Here is a 19,942-nt window from a genome sequence, read left to right as displayed (position 1 = left end):
AGACCCCGAGATACTTCAACTCCTCCACTTGAGGTAGGACCTCTCCCCCGACCCGGAGTTGGCAAGCCACCCTTTTCTGGGTCGAGAACCATGGTTACCGTGACACAAAAAACAAAATAACCAACTTAAAAATATACAAAAGCTAATATGAACATAAAAGCTTGAATAAAATCAAACTTTGACAACAAAAATGTTTGAAACAGAAGATGATTAAGGGGGGAGAAGGATGGATCTTACGTGAAGATCTGACTTGGGATGAAATTTGATTCTAGAATATAGAGATGGACAGTTTGAGTTGGGATGGAAGTTAGCAAAGATGTTTCTGTCATGTCTGATGGGAAGGGTTGTGTTGGTGTTAAAGAGCAAGTCACCCCCTGCCAGATTCTAACTCAACTCCCACTTCCTGTTTGAAAAATGCAACAAATGCTGTTGCCTAGCAGAACGAGAGGGCGGAGCTGCTAACAAATACACACACTCACGACATTGTGACATCATAATGTACCATCCAACATCATAGTGTACCTCTTAGCCAATAGCGGCAGAAGATTTAAATTCAAATGCAGTGCGGAGTTTTTGCCTGACGACGGTGCATCGCTGACAGTTTTAGGCAGAATATTTAAATTCTAACTAAGATGCACTAAAGTGCCGAGTTATTGACGACACGTGTCTGCAGCACAATCAGACACTCATTTATATAGTTTATCAGCAAAAAAATGTTGATTTGGAGTGACTTGCTCACAAAAGTGAGAGGAGGATGGAATCTTCTGGACCCTTTCCTGATGCGAATGTAAAACGACACTCGGATATTTAAACTTGTCCACTTAGTGGATTTGTCTCTGATCAGCAGCAATGGTGAAGTTGTTACAGATGGAGGTGGCCTCCTGCTGCAGGTCAGGGTCAGGACATCTAAGGAGCCTGCCTTGCAGATAAATGATCACTTCCTCTGCATGGAACACCTTTATACCCATCAGGTATTTGGAAGTTTAAAACAAAACATTATGGCCCTAAAACAGAAGTCCCATTGTGCAGTTTGGATTTGGGATTTTCCAGCTCGCACTAAGTATATTTTCTCTGCTGATCAGGAAAAATAATACAAATATTTTCTCGAAAGTTTGACACGAGATTTGTTAGGATGAGAAATGCTCGTGCTCGTACGGGATGTGCGCGCGTTTCCTCCTCCACCAGCCTGTCACGGTGATGCAGAGGAAACACTGACACACGCTGCTGCTGAACTGTAGTTAACCCCCGGCGTTCCGCTTCGCCTCCGCGGTTGTCGGTGTGAAACCTGCCGGAGCCGCAGCGGACGGTGGGTCCTTCCCAGGCGGGATCAGCAGACGCAGGTACAGGCTGCAGGGAGCGTGATCCGGCCGGATGTGAATCTTAACCTGGACGCTGGATTTAAACATCTGTTTCTGGATCTACGGGGCGCTTTGTGTTTCCGGGTTGTGTGTCCGTGAAGGCTCCACCGGCGCCCGGTTCTTGATGCGTCGGAGGCCCCGGGGAGCTGAAACTGCGGAGCTGGGCTCTGGCACCGGGGAATTGAAGGTTTGTCGGCCGTGAGAGGACTCGTCCGCTGGCAATGTGATGTGATCGTGTGTGTCCGGGCTGTACACTGTGTAGGTGTGAAGAACCGAGCCGTATGGCGGTTCTGTGGACTACCAGCTGAAGGGTTTTTTGTGTTTGAGGAAGACGCTGCTAGCTAAAAATGATTAGCATTCCATTGTCAGTGCTGCTAGGCTAATTTGCTAACCATGGAATGTTTTTTATCAGATGCTTTAGATTTGACTCATAAAATGGATATTTTGGGTCTGGTTTTGGTTCTGACCAGTCAAACCACACGGAACACACCATCGTCTGCTGTGTTCTCGAGTTGTTGTTCAATAGGCATGCTAATGCTAACTAGTGAGGCGTTAGCCACAGCTACCATGTTAGCATTAGCTTCCCATAAAAACCTCAAAATGTCTTTCCGGTGTACCGGAGTCCGGTGGAGCACTAAGGGGAGCGACGCCACCCAGTTTCAAACGTCTTTGTTTAAAAAAAGAAAGGATGAACGGTATTGTTACTTTACGCGTGTGCATGTTGCATGCACGCGGGGTTAGATGTTTTTAAATCAACGCGTGCGCGCGCGCGTGTGTGGGTGGGGGTGTATTCACACGAATTCTGCCAGGTGTTTACAGAAAATAGCCAGCACATGAAAAATGAGAAGAGTTAGTGTTCAGGAATCAGGTCTGATTTCACTTCATTACAGGTTAGTCTAATTTTCAACACACTGACCTGCCGACTTGGATAAATAAAGTAAACTGAAGGTGCAATTAGGTACGATTGTGTAAGAATGACATCCAGTGCTGCCTAATTTGGGTACTACAGACCATTATCCAAATGGTCACTATCTGTCCTCCATGAGTTTCACGGCTGTTGCCAGTTACAGATCAGCACTAGAATATTCTAGATGACAGCAAAGACCAGTCATACACATTAAAGAGCAAGTCACCCCCTGCTAAACTCTTACTCAACTCCCACTTTCTGTTTGAAAAATGCAACAAATGCCGTTGCCTAGCAGACCGAGAGGGCAGAGTTGCTTACAAATACACACACACAGGCTCACAACAACATTGTGACATCGTAATGTACCATCTAACATCACTGTGTACTTCTGAAGCCTGATTTATGCTTCTCCGTCTGCGTCAGTGCAGAGACACGCAACGCCATTACCCGTCCTTGCGTAGGGCTCCGGCAGGCACGCAAGTACGCACGGAGTCGAGCCCACTTTTTTAAACATCCGTCGAACGAAACGGATTACGCAAGCTTGTGATTGGTCAGGACGCCGCTGTTGTTTACAGCGCCGCCATTGCAAAGAGAGCCGAGGATAACTAGCGGCAAACACGGAGAAGCTTGAAGAATACCTCGCGAAAAAACTCTAAAAATATGAACGTTTAATTCTCCCGTGACTGGAGGAGTGAAAAGATGCGCAGCAAGCGTTTTATTTGTGGACGGAAATGACGGGAAACGTGGGTTTAGAGGTGGGGAGCGCATGAAGCGGTGGGAGAATGAGAGGCAAATATGTCCGTGTTAAAAGTCTCTTATATACAAAAAACACAATATAAACACACTATCTTGGACCGATACATGACAGGATACCACAGAACAGCGCTACGCCCTCTGTTGTCCTGCCGAGGAATTGCTTTGCAACGCTCCCCAGGAGACGGAGAAGTACGTGGGCAAAACGCTTCCATCAATCCGTGCGTGTCTGTCCCTTGCGGAGCTGACGGAGAAGCATAAACCAGGCTTTAGCCAATAGCGATGGCAGATTTAAATTCAAATGCAGTGCAGAGTTTTTACCCGACAACGGCACAACACTGACAGTTTTAGGCAGAAAAATAAAATTTTAACTAAAATCCACTAAAGTGCAAAACTATTGACTACACGTGTCTGCAGCACGATTAGACACTCATTTATACAGTTTATCAGAAGAATACGTTGATTTGGGGGTGACTTGCTCTTTAAGTTGATAAATAGATCAATTGTCATATGTGGTGTTGGCACTATTTTACAGTAGGTAGTACTTACTACACTTACTACAGTATTATGTCTCCAGCCATAGAGGAAGTGTTGTTTTCTGTCTTGCTGTTATATTTATGAACAACTCATTAAAGAGCAAGTCACCCCCAAATAAACTTTTTTTGCTGATAAACTAAATAAACGAGTGTCTAATCGTGCTGCAGACAAGTGTCATCAATAATTTGGTACTTCAGTGCATCTTAGTTAAAATTTAAATGCAGGCAGTGTTGTGCCGTCATCAGGTAAAAACTCTGCACTGCATTTGAATTTAAATCTGCCACCGCTATTGGCTAAGAGGTATGCTATGATGTAAACTGGTACATTATGATGTCACAATGCCATTGTGAGCCTGTGTGTGTGTGTGTGTATTTGTTGGCGGCTCCGCCCTCTCGGTCTGCCAGGCAACAGCATTTGTTGCATTTTTCAAACATGAAGTGGGAGTGAAGTAAGTTTCTTGTAGGGGGTGACTTGCTCTTTAAAGGAAGGAAAACGCCAAGATTGACTCATTGTTCCCTTCACACGTATTGTTGGTAATAGAAAAAGTAGCTTGAGATATTTTAGAGTAGACTATTTACCATTAGCATTGCTAGCTCAATGTTAGCCTCTAGGCTGCTTCACGCGATTTTAGAGTAAAACAAAAAGATGCCGTGGCTTCTTAGCTGTACAAGAAATAACTTCTGGGTTGCTCCTGTCTACTGGCTTCAGGCCTTTGAACGACTCCGGAGCTTTTCGTCTGCTGGGGTGGAATTACAAATCTAGCGCTGCAGCGGTAGCTCTGCACAGGGTCTGCAAAAACATCCCTCTTTCATTTATTTGAAAGAAGAAAAACGGACAACCCCCCTGTTTCAGTGTAACCTTCCTTCCAACATGGCTGAGACTAGGGATTGAGTTTTGGGATTAATTCACTGTAAAATTATTACATGTTGTACTTAACCCAAAGAGGCTTTTGGCAAGTAATGACCTATAATGTTCATCGTGTGAAGCAAACAGCCCACCTGTTTGGTAATTTCCACTGGAATGAGCTGGTAGGCAGCAGGATACTGTGCATGCGTGTGGGGATGTAGGAGTTGGAGTTTTGTGCAGGATCAGAAATTTGGTCTGGATCAAACTGAACATAAAGTGCTAGTTCCTTCCTCCTCCAGTCACATCAGCATCTCTGTGCTCCGTGCTCCTGACATACATGGGTATGCACCTAAGTCACATGTGATTCCGATTATGGGAATTTAGCTCAGAATGCAAGATCTCGTCTCCTAGAATTTTTTGGAAGTCTGTCACAGCTGATCTGACCTGATCTTACTCACAGACAGGAAGTGACTCAGACAGATTTCTGCTGATTCCAAATCATCAACCTGATCCAACTTGGTATCCTGAACATCGTTACAATAAATAAAGATGGTCTGGAAGGAGGAAGGACAGCAGTTCTGTCCGGATTGGTGTCGTACTCTCAGACTGCTGCGGTAGGGGCCAGGGAGCTGGTGGCAGGTGTAGTTTAATGTACGACCCGTCTGTCTGGCAGGACTCGGCGTGATTGGACCCTGCGGTTCCGTCTACCATGAACCCCCTGAACCAGATGAAGACAGGACTGCCCAACAACCCTCACAGGTAAATTCACCTGACCCGGTGGCCAAATCCCAGTTCCTGCTGCAACTAACCCCGCCCCCCCCCCCCCCCCCCCCCCACAGCGACGGCTCGTATCCCTACGACCCCTCCAGCTGGCAACAGCCCACCAACCAGCCCACAGGGTCTCTGTCTGTGGTCACCACTGTGTGGGGAGTCACCAACCCTTCAGGCAGTCAGGTATGACATCACCACACGACTATGACATCACCATCGTGTGGCATGTTCAATTTTAGGTCTTGGGTCTTTCTGGATCATTAATCGGACGGGATCAGTCAGAATCAGTGTGTGTTTGTGTGTTTTCTAGGGCCTGGGTGGGGGTGTGATGGGCCCTGGGACCAACCCTGGAGGGGGTCCCATGATGCAAGGCCCAGGGGGGCCGGGGATGGCTGGTGGACCCGGGGGCTACATGGGCCAGCCAGGATACGGAGAGCCCAGTAAAGGCTACATAAACCAGGGCATGTACAGCCGTTCGAGTGGGGGCTACGGCGGAGGACCGGGGGGGTACTCGGGCAGGTGAGTGTTTTATAACCCAAACAGAACCAGCTAGTCCGGGTCTGGTTTCATCAGCACTGAAGACATTCTGTCCTCTCCAGTTATCCGTCAAACCCCGGAGGCTCCAGAGGCTCCGCTGGCTTCTCTCAGGCTGCAGCGGCAGCTGTAGCAGCCGCCGCTGCCACAGCAACCGCCACGGCCACGGCCACTGTAGCCGCCATCCAGGAGAAACAGAACCAGGAAATGAACTACGGACAGGTGAGGAGCGCCTCCTGTTGGACAGGTGGTGAAGAGGGGGTCAAACCTGTCCCAAGGGTGCCTGATGAGCCGTTCAGAACCATCGCGGCTATTTCAGGGCCCCCAGCTGTATGGTCGCCTGATTTGTGTTTTTTGTTCCAGATGGGGGGTCCAGCCTACAACAGCCAGTTCATGTCCCACCCTGGCCCTCGCGGCCCTACTGGCATGGTTCCTGGAGGTATGGGTCCTAGTCCGGGCCCCACCAGGGGCCCACCCTCCATGGGATCAATGTACGGATCCGGGGGGCTTCAGCAGAGGGTTCCTCAGCACCCAAACTACGGGCCTGGACCCCAGCAGGGACATCTACGGCCCCCGCAGGGCCTCAAACGGCCCTACAACTCTGAGGCGAGAAACCCCAGATGAGTCTGAGTTGAACTCGATGGAACCGGTTTAAAACAGATGTTGTAACTGTTTATATGTTCTTCTGTTTCCCCATCAGACATTCCCAGGAATGTCCCAGCAGTATGGCGTTCCCGTTGGTTCCAGTGTGAACGTCATGACTGGCTCCGGTGGCCCTATGTCGGGCTCAGGTGGAGGCGGGCACACTGGGCCCGGCTCATACCCCAACTCCAGCATGCAGTACCACCCAGGTATGACGGGAGTCCTCGGCAAGACCAGAACTGGTGTTCCGGGGCCTCGTTTATAAAACCTCCCACTTAAGAAATGAGATGCGCAACTTTCTGCTTTAGAAATCACACCTGTCCCTGAAATGTGTTCAGGAGGATCACATCTCACCCATCGACATAAATATATGGACAATGGGTTTCCATAGGCTCCAATAACAAGTTTTTCTGCTAAAATGGGAGGTGGCCACCACCGCCATTTTGACCGTGTCACAGGTTCCGTCAAGCCCAGACAATTCCATAAAAGGGAAGAGAGGTGGAGCTGAGGGTGGGGCTGTAAGGCTGGGATCAACTGACGACACCCGGTCGAACTAGCTACAAGCTAACCTGAAGCTAACCCAAAGCTAACGCGGAGGTGGGAGCTAAGCTAACGGAGGTAGCAACCTAGCTACAACCGGAGTTAACTGTGCACAACACCAGAGCTTCTGAGTCAGAGATACGCCGGGCTGACCGCTGGGTAAACCAGGTGGAAAACAGAGGTCTCCGAGAGCTCCACAAGCCGGCAGCCGCACAGCAGACAAGCGCCGCTGCCATCTTAGATGCGCAGAGCTGCCGCTGGGGAGAACCGGGTGGAAAGGTTTCCATCCCAGAGCTCCACAAGCCGGCAGCCCGCGCAGCAGTCAGAAGCCGCAATCAGACAGAGATGTGCCGAGCTGCGGGGAGGGGAGAAGGGTGGAAAACAGAGGTCTCCCGAGAGCTCCACAAGCCTTCGTCTTCGTCTTCCTCCGCTTATCCGGGTCCGGGTCGCGGGGGCAGCTCCACAAGCCGGTAGTAAGAACCCAGCTCCACCAACATGTTATATTTCAACCCATTTTCTAAAGTGCAGCATTATGTTAAATGCACTGGGTTTTACCCTATTACATTTAAATTTCATGGTTAAACAGTACATGTTAAAATCTAAGCTCAGCTCGGCAGTGACCTAAAATACATAAATATAATTTTACTTACCGAAAAAAATGAAGTGGAGACTCCTTGGACGCTCTATTAGTGCAATTAATGCCACAGCAAGTCATTTTGTCCAACAATTGCACAAAAATATCCAAACAAGAATACACACACACAGAGACTCAAAATCCCGGAGCAGTTTCCAGACCAGACCGAGGCTCTACTGAGGCCTTTCCACGGAGCTAGCTCTGTGGTCACGTGGGTCTGATGCTCATTAATTATACAGAATTTTAGGCTTTTAATACACTTAAACAGAAGAGTGAGAAAAACATTCACCCCCCTCAGAGTTGTCATGAGTGTAAACTAGATCATTTAAACCAAAAACATGTTCTGGTACCAGGCTGTAAACATGTTTATTTCTGCTGTGAAATTGGTATTTTTAACATGGGAGTCAATGAGGATTTGCTCGCTTCTGACACCAGCCCCTAGTGGATGAGGGTGGAACTGCAATTTTTGGTACTTCCGGGTTGGGCTCAATTTTTGAGCCGCATTGTGGGGGCTTGGATCACACGGATAAATCATCAGTCAGCCGAGGGGATGGTGGCCATTTACGGCGTTTTATTACTTTTATCAACAGCAAGAAAAATATTTTAGGTCCTTTTCATCCATCTGTCTGACTGGATCTAAACCATTTGACCTTTGACCCGTGGGTCGCTTTGGTAGAACACATTTTAGTCCGGATGTCTTATTGAAGCTCAGGATCATAAAAAGTGTAATGTACTGAGGGGTTAATGGGCTTCAACTTGGCTCCGCGCTAACGCCGCAGAGCATCATGGGAGTTGTAGTCTTTGCGGTAAAGTCGGCCAGCGGGTCAGTTTTAATATATTTTTTATATTTATCCCGAGGACCAAATAAAAATGCTCCGCGGGCCAGATGCCTCGTGTCTGACACGTGTCCTACACACGTATTTTCTACCATAAACGGTCAAAACTACGTTACTCAGCATATAATCAGATTTAATGTGTAAATATGTTTATCTACCATCTTATTAAAAACATGATTTTATGTAGATTTAATGTTCTAATTCTAAATAAAATTTCTGGATTCATTTCTAATCGTTTTTTTCTTCGTGGCCGGATCTTCGAGGAAGTTTTCCTGTATCCAAATCAAACATTTAATATAAAACTAAAGAGATGAAACACAAACAGGAAACTCGCTGTTTTTTTTTTCTCCTACAGGTCCCGCTGGCCCTGGCCCCCCGTGCTCTGGCTCCTCCCCTTCCTATCAAGGTCACAAAATGCCCCTCTCGCAGTACCCCCCCTCTGGAGCCCCCAGCTCGCAGTACTACAAGGTGAGTGGTGCTTCAGACATTTAGAGTCGTGATTGAACTGATGTGCTGACTGGCTGTAACCCGTCTTTTAGCAGCAGGACCAGTTCAACAGCCCGGCTGGGGGTTTAAACGCGCTGACAGCAGGGGGCGCTGGTGGAGTCTACGGCACCTACAACCAGCTTTCAGGGGTAACACACTTCATGTTTATGTTGGTGACCTTAAAGATCGAGAGCAAACGAGCGAGCTGCATGTTGAACGAGTCGTGTGGCCAGATGTAGAGATGCCGAGGTCAGGGACCTGTTTGAGACGAGCCGATCACAGATGTAACTGATCTGATCACCGCTGGTCCCTCCAGATTTAGTATCACTTCATCCTCCTTGTAGAGTTTCAGTTCAAATGACGTTGAATCATTTCCTGAAGATATTTTGTTTTAGTTTGGATCTGAATGAAAATTTTCTCCGCATCTGTCAGCCTGGACGGGGATTACCGAACTACCCCTCCTCCCCCGTTCCCGGGAACCGGACTCCTCCCATCACCCCCAGCAGCTCCATGGCCCCGCCCTACATGTCGCCAGGCAACAGTGACGTGAAGCCGATGCCATCCTCCTTCCTGCCTGACATCAAGCCCAATATGGCTGGCCTGGTCCCTCCCACACCTACGGGCACACTACACACAGGTGAGTCCACATGGGACGGGTTTAACCCACTCAGACCCTGCCGGACCTGATCCTGCCACTTCCGTGACGTCAATCTAATGCGTGAAGAACGTGCGCCCTGAATCTGTTCTAAACATGTTCTACCCAACGTTGTCCTCATCAGGACAACAATGTAAAAATCGGCTAACGAGGCTGATTAATATCAGGAACAGCCTCTTGAGTGTTTTAGTATGATGCTGATGATGTCACAGGAAGTGTGAGGGGTGTTTCTCAACGTCAAGGAACCTCGCCTCGATGCCATGGTCCCACCCTGGTTGCCTAGGAGATGCATCATCAGGAACTGTCGAGGCGTATCCTAATGTTCATGTGCTACGGAGGCATCTGTCCTCCGTTTGTTAGCCGTTTAGCTAACTCACCAAGGATGCACGGGAGGTGCCTTGTTGTCTTCTACAGCGTGGCGTTTTCAAAAGGATGGCGGCAGCAGCAGCGGCTTCCTCGTCGATCAACCGTACTTACCAACAGATCTGTGCGTGTTTCGTGCGTGGGAGTGATTTGGTATTTACCAATTAGTACCTGTGCGTGAAAATGTTCCTAAATATAAGAACAGCTCGACTCCGTCCGTCCTTGCGGAGCTCTCCAGCAGGCCCGCAAGGACGTTGCGTGTCTCCGCACTGACGCAGACGGAGAAGCATGAATCAGGCTCAACTCCAAACAGAACGACTCCTAAAACGTAAACTTACGCTACGATTGATCAAAACCATTATTTATTTATTTATTTCTGACGGGAACCTCTCCTCTGTCCCGACCGCGTTCATAACCTCGGCTACTTGTTTGGTTCTTTCGCGCGTTGGCAGTCAGTGTCTTGATCTCATTGTCAATAAAGTATTTCTTATTTATTTTTTATTAAAAAAAAACTGGGAATTTCCTCGCGTGCTGAGGACGTAGCGTGACCAAATATGGTAAATTGAAGGCGTTCCTGTATGTAAATGACGGTGAACGGACACGAGCACCTGGGAGGGCACAGGTGCGGAGGAGCGTGCGTACGAGAGCCCACCGCACGTTTCATCAATCAGTGTTTTTACTGTTCGTGCACACATGCAGGAGGGAATATAGGACGGTTTCTACGAACGTTTGACAGATGAGGGCCCTGGCCTCTAAATGTCTTGACTTCCTGCCCCCCAGGTAACCCGAGCGATGACCTGCGGCTGACGTTTCCTGTCCGAGACGGCGTGGTTCTGGAGCCCTTCAGGTTGGAGCACAACCTGGCTGTGAGCAACCACGTGTTCCAGCTGCGAGATTCCGTCTACAAAACGCTCATCATGAGGTACACACGCACACACACACACACGCACACACACACACACACACACACTTACACACACACACACTAACAAGTCTCTGTTTTCAGACCAGACCTGGAGCTCCAGTTTAAGTGTTACCACCACGAGGACCGGCAGATGAACACCAACTGGCCCGCCTCTGTCCAGGTCTGACCTCTGACCTTTGACTCTCGAGGTTTTAACCAGACCCAGATCAGCTGACGTTTGTGGTTCCTCCTCAGGTGAGCGTGAACGCCACTCCCCTCACCATCAAACGGGGCGACAACAAAACTTCCCACAAACCCTTGTACCTGAAACACGTCTGCCAGCCAGGAAGGAACACCATCCAGATCACCGTCACCGCCTGCTGCTGTGTAGGAGCACACGCACGCACGCACGCACGCACACACACACACACACACACACACACACCCAGTCCAGGCAGGCTCTAACTAATTTTCATGTCTCCAGTCTCACCTGTTCGTCCTCCAGCTAGTCCATCGTCCAACCGTTCGCTCAGTCCTACAGGGTCTGATGAAGAAGAGGCTGCTGCCAGCAGAGCACTGTGTCACCAAGAGTAAGACCCCCAAAACACACACACACACACACACACACACACATCAGTTATGAAACAAGAAATCTGGTGGCTCAGGCTCGGTTCTGTTTGGATGTTTTTCAGTAAAAAGGAACTTCAGCAGCGGGTCAATTCCCGGGACCCCTGGGTTAAACGGAGAGGACGGCGTGGAGCAGACGGCCATCAGAGTGTCCTTAAAATGTCCCATCACGTTCCGACGCATCCAGCTTCCCGCCAGAGGTCATGACTGCAGACACATACAGGTGAGAGCAGCAGCCAATCACAGCTCCGGAGACCTGTGGATAGAAACCTGCCTACACGATGTCTTGGTGGACCAGAACCACAGGTCCAGTTGTGACTCGGATCCTGATCCCAGACATTTGGATCTGGGTGTAAAGGCCTGAGCCCCAGCGGAGCCAGAACTGGTCCAGAACCATTTGGAGCTAGAGCGGTTGGGTGCAGCTGTGAGTTACATGAAGACTTTCTCTCCTTTCTCCAGTGTTTTGACCTGGAGTCGTACCTGCAACTCAACTGTGAGAGAGGAACCTGGAGGTGTCCCGTGTGCAAGTAGGTACCGCCTGCTCAGAGTGGATCAGAACCTAGAACAGAACCTGCCGCTAACCTGTTTGTGTTGCAGTAAAACGGCACTGCTGGAGGGACTGGAAGTAGACCAGTACATGCTGGGAATCCTCGTCTACGTCCAAAAGTAGGAACCTTCATTTGTCTCATAATCGAGTCTGGCCCAGTCCATGGCTGTGGTTCTGTGGTCCAGTTGCATTTGGTTCTGATCCAGAGATTAAGATGCTCTCAGATCGACCGTTTTAGCTAACTGTACCCACCCCACCCCCACCCCCACCCCCACCCCCACCCCACCCCGCAGCTCTGACTACGAGGAGATCACCATCGACCCGGTCTGCAGCTGGAAGCCTGTTCCGGTCAAACCCGACGTCCATGTGAAGGAGGAGCCGGATGGTCCGGTTCTGAAGCGTTGCAAGACGCTCAGCCCGAGCCACATGGTCCTTCCCAGTGTCATGGAGATGATCGCAGCCCTTGGCCCCACCCCTTCCAGCACATCGGCTCCGCCCTCCTCCTCTCCGATGCCCTACCCCTCCCTGCCTGGGGGAGGCAGCAGCAACACGCCGGATTTCCCCTCTGCAGGTCAGTTCTCCCTCCTGTCAGAACCGTTTCTGTAGAACCCGCCCTCACCGGTTCTGATCTGTGTGTCTCATCTTTCAGCTCCCTCCTTTCCAGCTTCGTCGGCGCCGTTCTCAGACTTCAGCGGACCCGGATCTCCCAGCGTGGGGAACTTTTCCTCCCCCGGCCCTCCTCCCCTCTCCTACCAGTCGGAGTTCTCCAGCGCTCTCCTCACCCCGGACAAGCCCCCGCCCCACCCGCTGGCACCACAGGTACTCTTCATCTCGATCCGTTCCTCTGTTGCCCCCCCCTCCCACCTTTACTCCTGAACTGTTACACCTCCTCACCCCATCTCCTCTCCTCTCAGATGTTGGGCCGTCTGGACTCCACTTCCCATGGTGCACCTCTGTCCCAGCAGCAGTCGCAGGGTGTCCATGGCAGCGGTCAGCTGATGCCCCGCGGCAGCCAGAATCCTCGTCTCCATGGCGACAGCTCCTTTGGGCTGGGGGGATCTGCGGATGTTCCAGAACCGTCTCTAGATGTAAGTAGGACCCGACCCGACAGCAGGTTCAGGTCCAGATTGGTTCTGGATGAACAAACTCAGTCCAGGTGGAGCTCTCACTCTTGATGTCAGGCTTCAGTGGTCGGGTAGATCCCAGAACTGATGAGGCCCGGTTCATCAGAACCTGGGTGGGACCAGGACCCTGTGTATCTGAGACGTACGGGGTGATGAGCTGTTGGGTGAGAACCTGGTTTGTGGGTCGGTAAAGTTCTGATAACCGATTTGACCCGTTTGTCTCCGCAGCTGCTTCCAGAACTCACCAACCCGGATGAGCTGCTGTCCTACCTCGGCCCGCCGGACCTCCCCAACAACAATGATGACCTGCTGTCTCTGTTTGAGAACAACTGATCCGGACCGGACGCCACTGGCCTGGACCGGGCCAGACGCACCAGGCAGATTGGACCGCTTTTACACACAGAACCCGTTTTAGTGACGCAGAACTCGATGGTGGATTTATTTTACTGTTTTTATCTGAACTTTTATTCTTCGTTCCTTATCGGCCCATTAGAACCAGGACTTCTGTGCTGGCCCGGTCGAAGCTTTCTGGACCCTCTGAAGGAAACCGGGTCGTCTGTGCGTTCTGAACCATTTGAATGGGTTCTGTTTGTCGCAGCAGGTGGAGACGGGTTAAAGGATTCCTCTGGGATTCAGTCCTCTTTCTGGCTCTGGTTCTGGTTTGTTATTGTTCCGGACCTACATTTGGAACGCCGAACTCTGATCCCTGATCATTTCCTCCCTGTGGTCATCAGAACAGAACCAAGTGGTTCTCAATCAGAACCGGAGCCATCCTGGATCCAAAGAGCCTTTGGCTTTAAAACCAGAAGGGTCTCTCGGCCAATCAGCAGCTCTGGCTTCACGTCCAACTTGGAGGTGGTTTTCCTCCTCCGTCTCTTGAACTTTTTCTCGTTTGGACTCGGTTCTGTCTCCCGTGATGTGAGGCTTCATCTTCGTCCACCTCATCGTCCATCGTGGTTCCGTCTATTGTAAAGTGCTGACAGAGTCCGTCAGCTTCTGCTGAGTCACCGTAAAATGAATAATGAGATTATTAATCTTTGTAATTTAATAAACTCACACTGGAACGTCTCTGAGTCTGCTGGTTCCGAGTGTTTGGGTTCAGCTCCAGGTTCTGGCTCCAACAGGGTATCGCATCATTAACCTTTCATGTTGAAGAAGGAAGAATTTTTCACAGTCTCAGGGAATTTAGAGAAGGTGGGTTGTTTCTATTGATCCGCTCCAGGTTTTCCAAAAAAATTTCATTCATTACTGAACCGTCCATTTTCAGCTTCTTATCCGGAGTCGGGTCGCGGGGGGCAGCAGCCTAAAGCCTGATTCATGCTTCTCTGTCAGCTCTGCAAGGGGCAGACACACGGATGGAGACACTTTGCCCTCATACTTCTCCGTCTCCTGGGAGTGTTGCAAAGCAATTCCCCGCCAGGACAGCAGAGGGCGTAGCGCTGTTCTGTGGTACCCTGTCATGTATCTGGTCAAAGATAGTGTGTTTATATTGTGTTTTTTTGTATATAAGAGACTTTTTAACACAAACAAATTTGTCTCTCGTCCTCCACCTCTTCATGCGCTCGCCACCTCGGTGTAGACGACAGCGGTGCCCTGACCAATCACAAGCTTGCGTTGTCCGTCTCGACTGACGGATGTTTAGAAAAGAGAGCTCGACTCCGTCCGTCTTTGCGGAGCTCTCCGGCAGGCCCGCAAGGACGTTGTGTGTCTCCGCACTAATGCAGACGGAGAAGCATGAATCAGGCTCAAGCAGGGAGGCCCAGACTTCCCTCTCCCCAGCTACTCCAGCCAGCTCTTTCCAGGGAATCCCAAGGCGTTCCCTGGCCAGCCAAGAGACATAGACCCGCCAGCGTGTCCTGTGTCTTCCCTTAGGTCTCCTCCCGGTTGGACGTGTCTGGAAAACCTCACCAAGGAGGCGTCCAAACTAGATGCCTGAGCCATCGCAACTGGCTCCTAGATGTGGAGGAGCAGCGGGTCTACTCCGAGCCCCTCCCGGACGATCGAGCTTCTCACCCTGTCTCTCTGAGCCCAGCCACTCTGTGGAGAAAGCTCGTTTCTGGCTCCTTGTATCCGTGATCTCGTTCTTTTAATCACTACCCAAAGCTCGTGTCCGGTGAGGGTAGGAACGTAGATCGACCGGTAAATCGAGAGCTTTGCTTTTCGGCATCGCAACAGATCAGTACAATGCCCACATCACCGCAGACGCAGCACCAATCCACATGCTCCATGTTTTCCTCACTTGTGAGCAAGACCCCGAGATGCTTAAACCATGGTCTAGGATTTAGAGGAGCTGATTCTCATCCCAGCTGCTTCACACACGGCTGCGAACCCCTCCAATGAGAGTTGGAGATCACGTTCTGAGGAAGCCAACAGGACCACATCATCTGCAAAAAGCAGAGATTAAATCCTCGGGCCACCAAAACAGATCTCCTCCACACCTTGGCTGTGCCTAGAAATCCTGTCCGTAAAGGTTATGAACGGAATCGGTGACAAAGGGCAGCCTTGGCGGAGTCCAACTGTCACTGGGAACGAGCTCGACTTACTGCCGGCAATGCAGACTAGGGACCTAAGGGCCCGTATCAGAGGGCCTGGTACCCCGTACTCCCGGAGTACCCCCCACAGGCCCCCCCGAGGGACGGGTTCAAACGCCTTTTACAGATCCACTTAACACATGTAGACTGGTCGGGCAAACTCCCACGCACCCTCCAGGATCGCCCTTACGGTATAGGTGACCAGCTCAGTGGCCTAGTGGTAGAGTGTCCGCCCTGAGACTGAGAGATCAGGGTTCGATTCCTGGTCGGGTCGTACCAAAGACTTAGAAAAAATGGGACCCAATGCCTCCCTGCTTGACACTCAGCATTACAGGGTTGGATTGGGGGGGTTAAACCACCAAGTGGTTCCCGAGCGCAGCCGTGTCTGCAGCTCACCGCTTCCCCAGGGGATGGGTCAAATGCAAAGATCAAATTTCGCACGCACATCAGTGTGTGTGACAACTAATGGGACTTTAACTTCAGAGCTGGTCCATTGTTCCACGGCCAGGACGAAAACCACATTGCTCCTCCTGAATCTGAGCTTCGACGCAACGACGCCCGAATCAGCGTTTAGTCAGACTCCAAGATGGGATGTCGGGTTTGGGAATGAGCTGTTCCCTGCATCCCAAAAATCCTTAACGCCTTTCAGAGAGGCGGTAGGTCAACTCATCGCCATGAAAACAACACGGGGGGGTCAACAAACTAAGGAAGAGAGGACACATTAAAACAATTTATGGTCTTTATTTAACCCTTGATAGTTTAAAGTTTCAGGAAGTCATTGAGGTAGCCGCGCCAATGCTTCCTTATGGGAATGTGCACTCTGTGTGGAATGGACAGAGGGCGAGTCTGGCAGGCCAGGTTATTACTGAGGTACATAACAACGTATTTTTTTTATTTTCATGCAGAGAATCAATGAAGTGATTGAATATGGATCCTGTTTTCCATAGAAGTCTTAGTAGAAAACTGCAAAATACATTTATTATAATCGTTACTGTTACAATCATGAAGATTGTCTAAAAAATGATAAATCTAAAAATATACTTTCGTTTTACTTGTTCAGGCTGTACGATCAAATATGGCAGCTACGAAAACTTCAACGTCCGGGACGGGAGGCATCGTAAATGGATGCCCGAGCCACCTCAACTGGCTCCTCTTGACGTGGAGGAGCAGCGGGTCTACTTCGAACATCTCCCGGATGATTGACAATGTAGAGCATGAAGCTTAATTGTGGTCTGAAGATTATTCTCGGCTCAGGATGAAAAAAGGGCAATGATCTTCTGAGCTGAATGGAAACTGTACCCAACAGGCGGTTTCTTCCTCCAGATGAAACCAGTCTGGAGGAACTGGAACACCACCATCTGACCCAGGTTTACCCTGGCAGCTGCAGCCTGAGATGGGCGGAGTCAGAGTGGACCCTCGGGTGTCCTGGCTTGGATTTTGTTCCTCGTGTTTTATGACTCTGCAGATAAAACGCTGATGACGTCAGGTTTCGAAAGCTCCTGCATCAAATGTCAAAACGAATCAGTCTAAAAGTTGGGTTGTAATTTTATTTGTGAACCAACTTCCTGCCTTCACCACCAGCATGTTGAAAACAAACACCAAACACACCCCATGAAGCGTTTACACTGTGAGCGCCTGCGGCCACGCCCTGATCGCGCGCTCTACCTGGCAGCGCGCGCTACCACTACTGCGGGGCTGGCGCGTGTTCCTCTGGGAATAGAAAGCTCAAACTTGTCGGACCGGTACGCTGAGGTGGGCGGTGTTCATGGACGGTGGCTGGAAACTGTTCGGTCATTGGCTTCCCGGTTCGTTCTGGGGTAGGAATGAAACGCACTACAGAATATGCGAAGCTAGTAAAACGGCGTCGTTCGCCGCTTTGATGCTGATACGCTAACTTGGGAGTCAATCAAACAATAAGCCCTGCTGATTGGCTGGCTGGGCTTGTGCACCGCCCATCAAGTTCTATATAAATTTAATAATCCGGTCCTCCATCTTTTTCGGTTTCCTGTGGCCCACCGAGTCCCTCGCCGGAAGAGTCTTTAGTCTCGCTGCTTCACGTCGTCTTGCTGAAATGGCCAAGCCCAGAGTTTTCTTCGATGTCACCGCCAACGGTAGCCCACTGGGCCGGGTCGTGATGGAGGTACGTGGGCCGGTAGCTCGGTTCGGATACCCGGCGGTGTGCTGCAGTCGCCTCTGCTAGCGGTAGCTGCGCTGTTATGATCAGCGGCGGCTCGTGCACGTGCTCGACGCGAATTGCCGCCCCAAGAACATTAACTCCGCAATTCCGGTAAATCCGCAGCGCCGCGTAGACCGTAGCAATCTGCAGCTGCCGTCACGCGGTCTCGCGAAGCGCGTGGCTCTTTGTTGCAGCACCACGCGGCCTTCACGCAACAACCCCGCGAAACCCTTTGAACGAGTGAACTGGTTACGATTTCAGCCCCTGTTTGAGTTGATCTGGAACTTCCGTTGACAGGTCGGTATGGCGCTGCGTAGAGTACCGCATACGGAGCTCCGTAGCTGAACCTGACGGTACCGGTGTGGCCTTTTTTTTTAAGGCCGAGACCCGTTCTGGAAAGTTCGGCAGAGCTGGTGGCGTTAGGGAGGGGGAGGGGCATCGTCTGGATTGCGGATATTGAAGGCACGCCTAACGGAGCCTCTTGCCGTCTTCGTTTACGGTGTTAATGGTTTAAGTTAGCCACCGCTAACCGCAAACGGGCCCGGCCATTTTGTGCTTCTCATGGGCGTTACCGATTCGGGTGCCTTCTCCACCCGAATCGGTAACGGGCTGGCTGGTGTTCTGCAAACATTCACGCACACCCTCCTACTGCGGTGCTGCTGTGCCCAGAGGAAATGGTGCAACGCTCCGTCAACAGAACCTTTGGGCCGGTTCCTGAGCTGACTGACCGTCAAACGGTTCGATTGAACGTGAGGTCCAAATCTGGGTCATCGGATTAGAATTCGGGTTGATTTGTTGGATGTGGTCGGGGCTTGATTAAGTGGGTCTGTGGGGAAGTTGGGGAAACTTGTTCTGGCTTCTTAAACTTTTCACCAATCGATGTTGTTCTCTTCCAGCTTCGCCCCGATGTCGTGCCAAAGACTGCTGAGAACTTCCGGGTTCTGTGCACCGGCGAAAAGGGATTCGGCTACAAGGGCTCAAGCTTCCACCGCATCATCCCTGATTTCATGTGCCAGGTGAGCAACCAGCTGGCCTGACTCATGTTGGTGGTCTCAAGGATCTTCTGCAACGCTCTGCTCAGCAGAGACGACCATGTCCGAGCCAGCTTTTACTTTTCCCGCTAATGCTGCCTTTTTCCCGCTAATGCTGCCTAGTGGCAGCTGCTGTGTTTCAGCTGTTGTGGGTGTTGGACCTAAGTTTAGCATTTCCCCTCTTCATGGGCAGGGAGGAGACTTCACCAACCACAACGGAACTGGAGGAAAGTCCATCTATGGCGAAAAGTTTGCAGATGAGAACTTCAACCTGGTACACACCGGACCTGGTACCCTGTCCATGGCCAACGCCGGCCCCAACACCAACGGGTCCCAGTTTTTCATCTGCACAGTGAAAACATCATGGTACACACAAACTGCACATTCCAGCTTTCTGCTGGTGTTGTGGCCAAGTTCTGCTTAGACCTCTGGGCTGATGTTCAGCTAGCTCCTGAATGAACGAAGGTGTATGGCTAATCCCTGCTCTCTGCCTGCAGGCTCGATGGGAAACATGTGGTGTTTGGCAAAGTGGTGGAAGGGATGGATGTGGTGAAGAAGATGGAATCGTATGGCACCTCAGGAGGAAAACCCAAGGCCAAGATTGTCATCGCCGATTGTGGGCAGCTCTGAGTGGCTGTGGGGACCCCCCCCCCCCCCCCCAGCTCATCCTGTAGATGTGCTCTCATAGGCTCCGCCCCTCCATAAATCAACATTCCTACAGATGGAGATTCAGCTTCCCTTTTTGTATTCTGTTCAATCATGTTTCTGCATTTGTGACTTTGCCTCTCAGAAGTTTCTTTTGCATAAACGTTTTTCCACAAAGTCCCAACGGTTTTTATTGAATCCAGAAAGTGGATATAAATAAATTTAAAGTTGCCTTGATTTGTTTCCAGCTGCCTGTTAGATTAAATTGGATACAAGAACTTGAATGGCTAAATGGTTGTAAATGAATTTCTGCTCAAACTCTAAACTCCAGAATAAAACATGTATAAAAGAACCGTTCCTGGTGAAACTAAAGCCGGGACCCGGATGTAAAACTTGAGCTTTCGCCTGTTGGACAACTTATTAAATGACAATGAATCTTAGAAGTTTAAAAAAAAAAAAAAATTTTAATGGAGAGCTCAGTGCAATTGTGTTACC

The 19,942-nt window shown here is 50.3% G+C and overlaps 2 protein-coding genes across 7 annotated transcripts; both read left to right on the top strand.

Moving 5' to 3' along the window:
• The first annotated feature begins 1,201 nt into the window (after positions 1–1,201).
• LOC107386156 (zinc finger MIZ domain-containing protein 2) lies at positions 1,202–13,629 on the top strand. 5 transcript variants are annotated; one of them, XM_015960368.3, is made up of 21 exons: positions 1,202–1,340; positions 5,075–5,160; positions 5,241–5,355; positions 5,483–5,691; positions 5,772–5,928; positions 6,070–6,312; positions 6,407–6,557; positions 8,714–8,826; positions 8,898–8,993; positions 9,277–9,481; positions 10,643–10,784; positions 10,869–10,947; positions 11,022–11,153; positions 11,251–11,356; positions 11,459–11,616; positions 11,853–11,920; positions 11,991–12,059; positions 12,234–12,511; positions 12,590–12,759; positions 12,855–13,028; positions 13,293–13,629. In XM_015960368.3, the coding sequence occupies exons 2-21, from the start codon at positions 5,111–5,113 to the stop codon at positions 13,395–13,397; spliced, it is 2,820 nt and encodes a 939-aa protein (XP_015815854.3). In that variant the 5' UTR covers positions 1,202–1,340; positions 5,075–5,110; the 3' UTR covers positions 13,398–13,629. The 5 variants fall into 5 exon arrangements, with proteins under 5 accessions (XP_015815854.3, XP_015815855.3, XP_015815856.3 ...); XM_015960369.3 differs by having other exon boundaries at positions 1,333–1,545; positions 8,901–8,993; XM_015960370.3 differs by having other exon boundaries at positions 1,333–1,545; positions 12,605–12,759.
• Positions 13,630–17,445: 3,816 nt separating this feature from the next.
• ppiaa (peptidylprolyl isomerase Aa (cyclophilin A)) lies at positions 17,446–19,844 on the top strand. 2 transcript variants are annotated; one of them, XM_015960371.3, is made up of 4 exons: positions 17,446–17,735; positions 18,668–18,787; positions 18,996–19,168; positions 19,300–19,844. In XM_015960371.3, exons 1-4 carry the CDS (start codon positions 17,667–17,669, stop codon positions 19,430–19,432), a joined length of 495 nt encoding a protein of 164 aa, XP_015815857.1. In that variant the 5' UTR covers positions 17,446–17,666; the 3' UTR covers positions 19,433–19,844. The 2 variants fall into 2 exon arrangements, with proteins under 2 accessions (XP_015815857.1, XP_054586334.1); XM_054730359.2 differs by lacking the exon at positions 17,446–17,735 and adding an exon at positions 18,237–18,520.
• The last annotated feature ends 98 nt before the right edge of the window (positions 19,845–19,942 follow it).

Source organism: Nothobranchius furzeri, chromosome 10 (genome assembly GCF_043380555.1).
Source record: "Nothobranchius furzeri strain GRZ-AD chromosome 10, NfurGRZ-RIMD1, whole genome shotgun sequence".
NCBI classification, from domain to species: Eukaryota; Metazoa; Chordata; class Actinopteri; order Cyprinodontiformes; family Nothobranchiidae; genus Nothobranchius; species Nothobranchius furzeri.
Note: the sequence above shows the minus strand (reverse complement) of the source record. Positions and strands in the feature narration are given on the sequence as shown.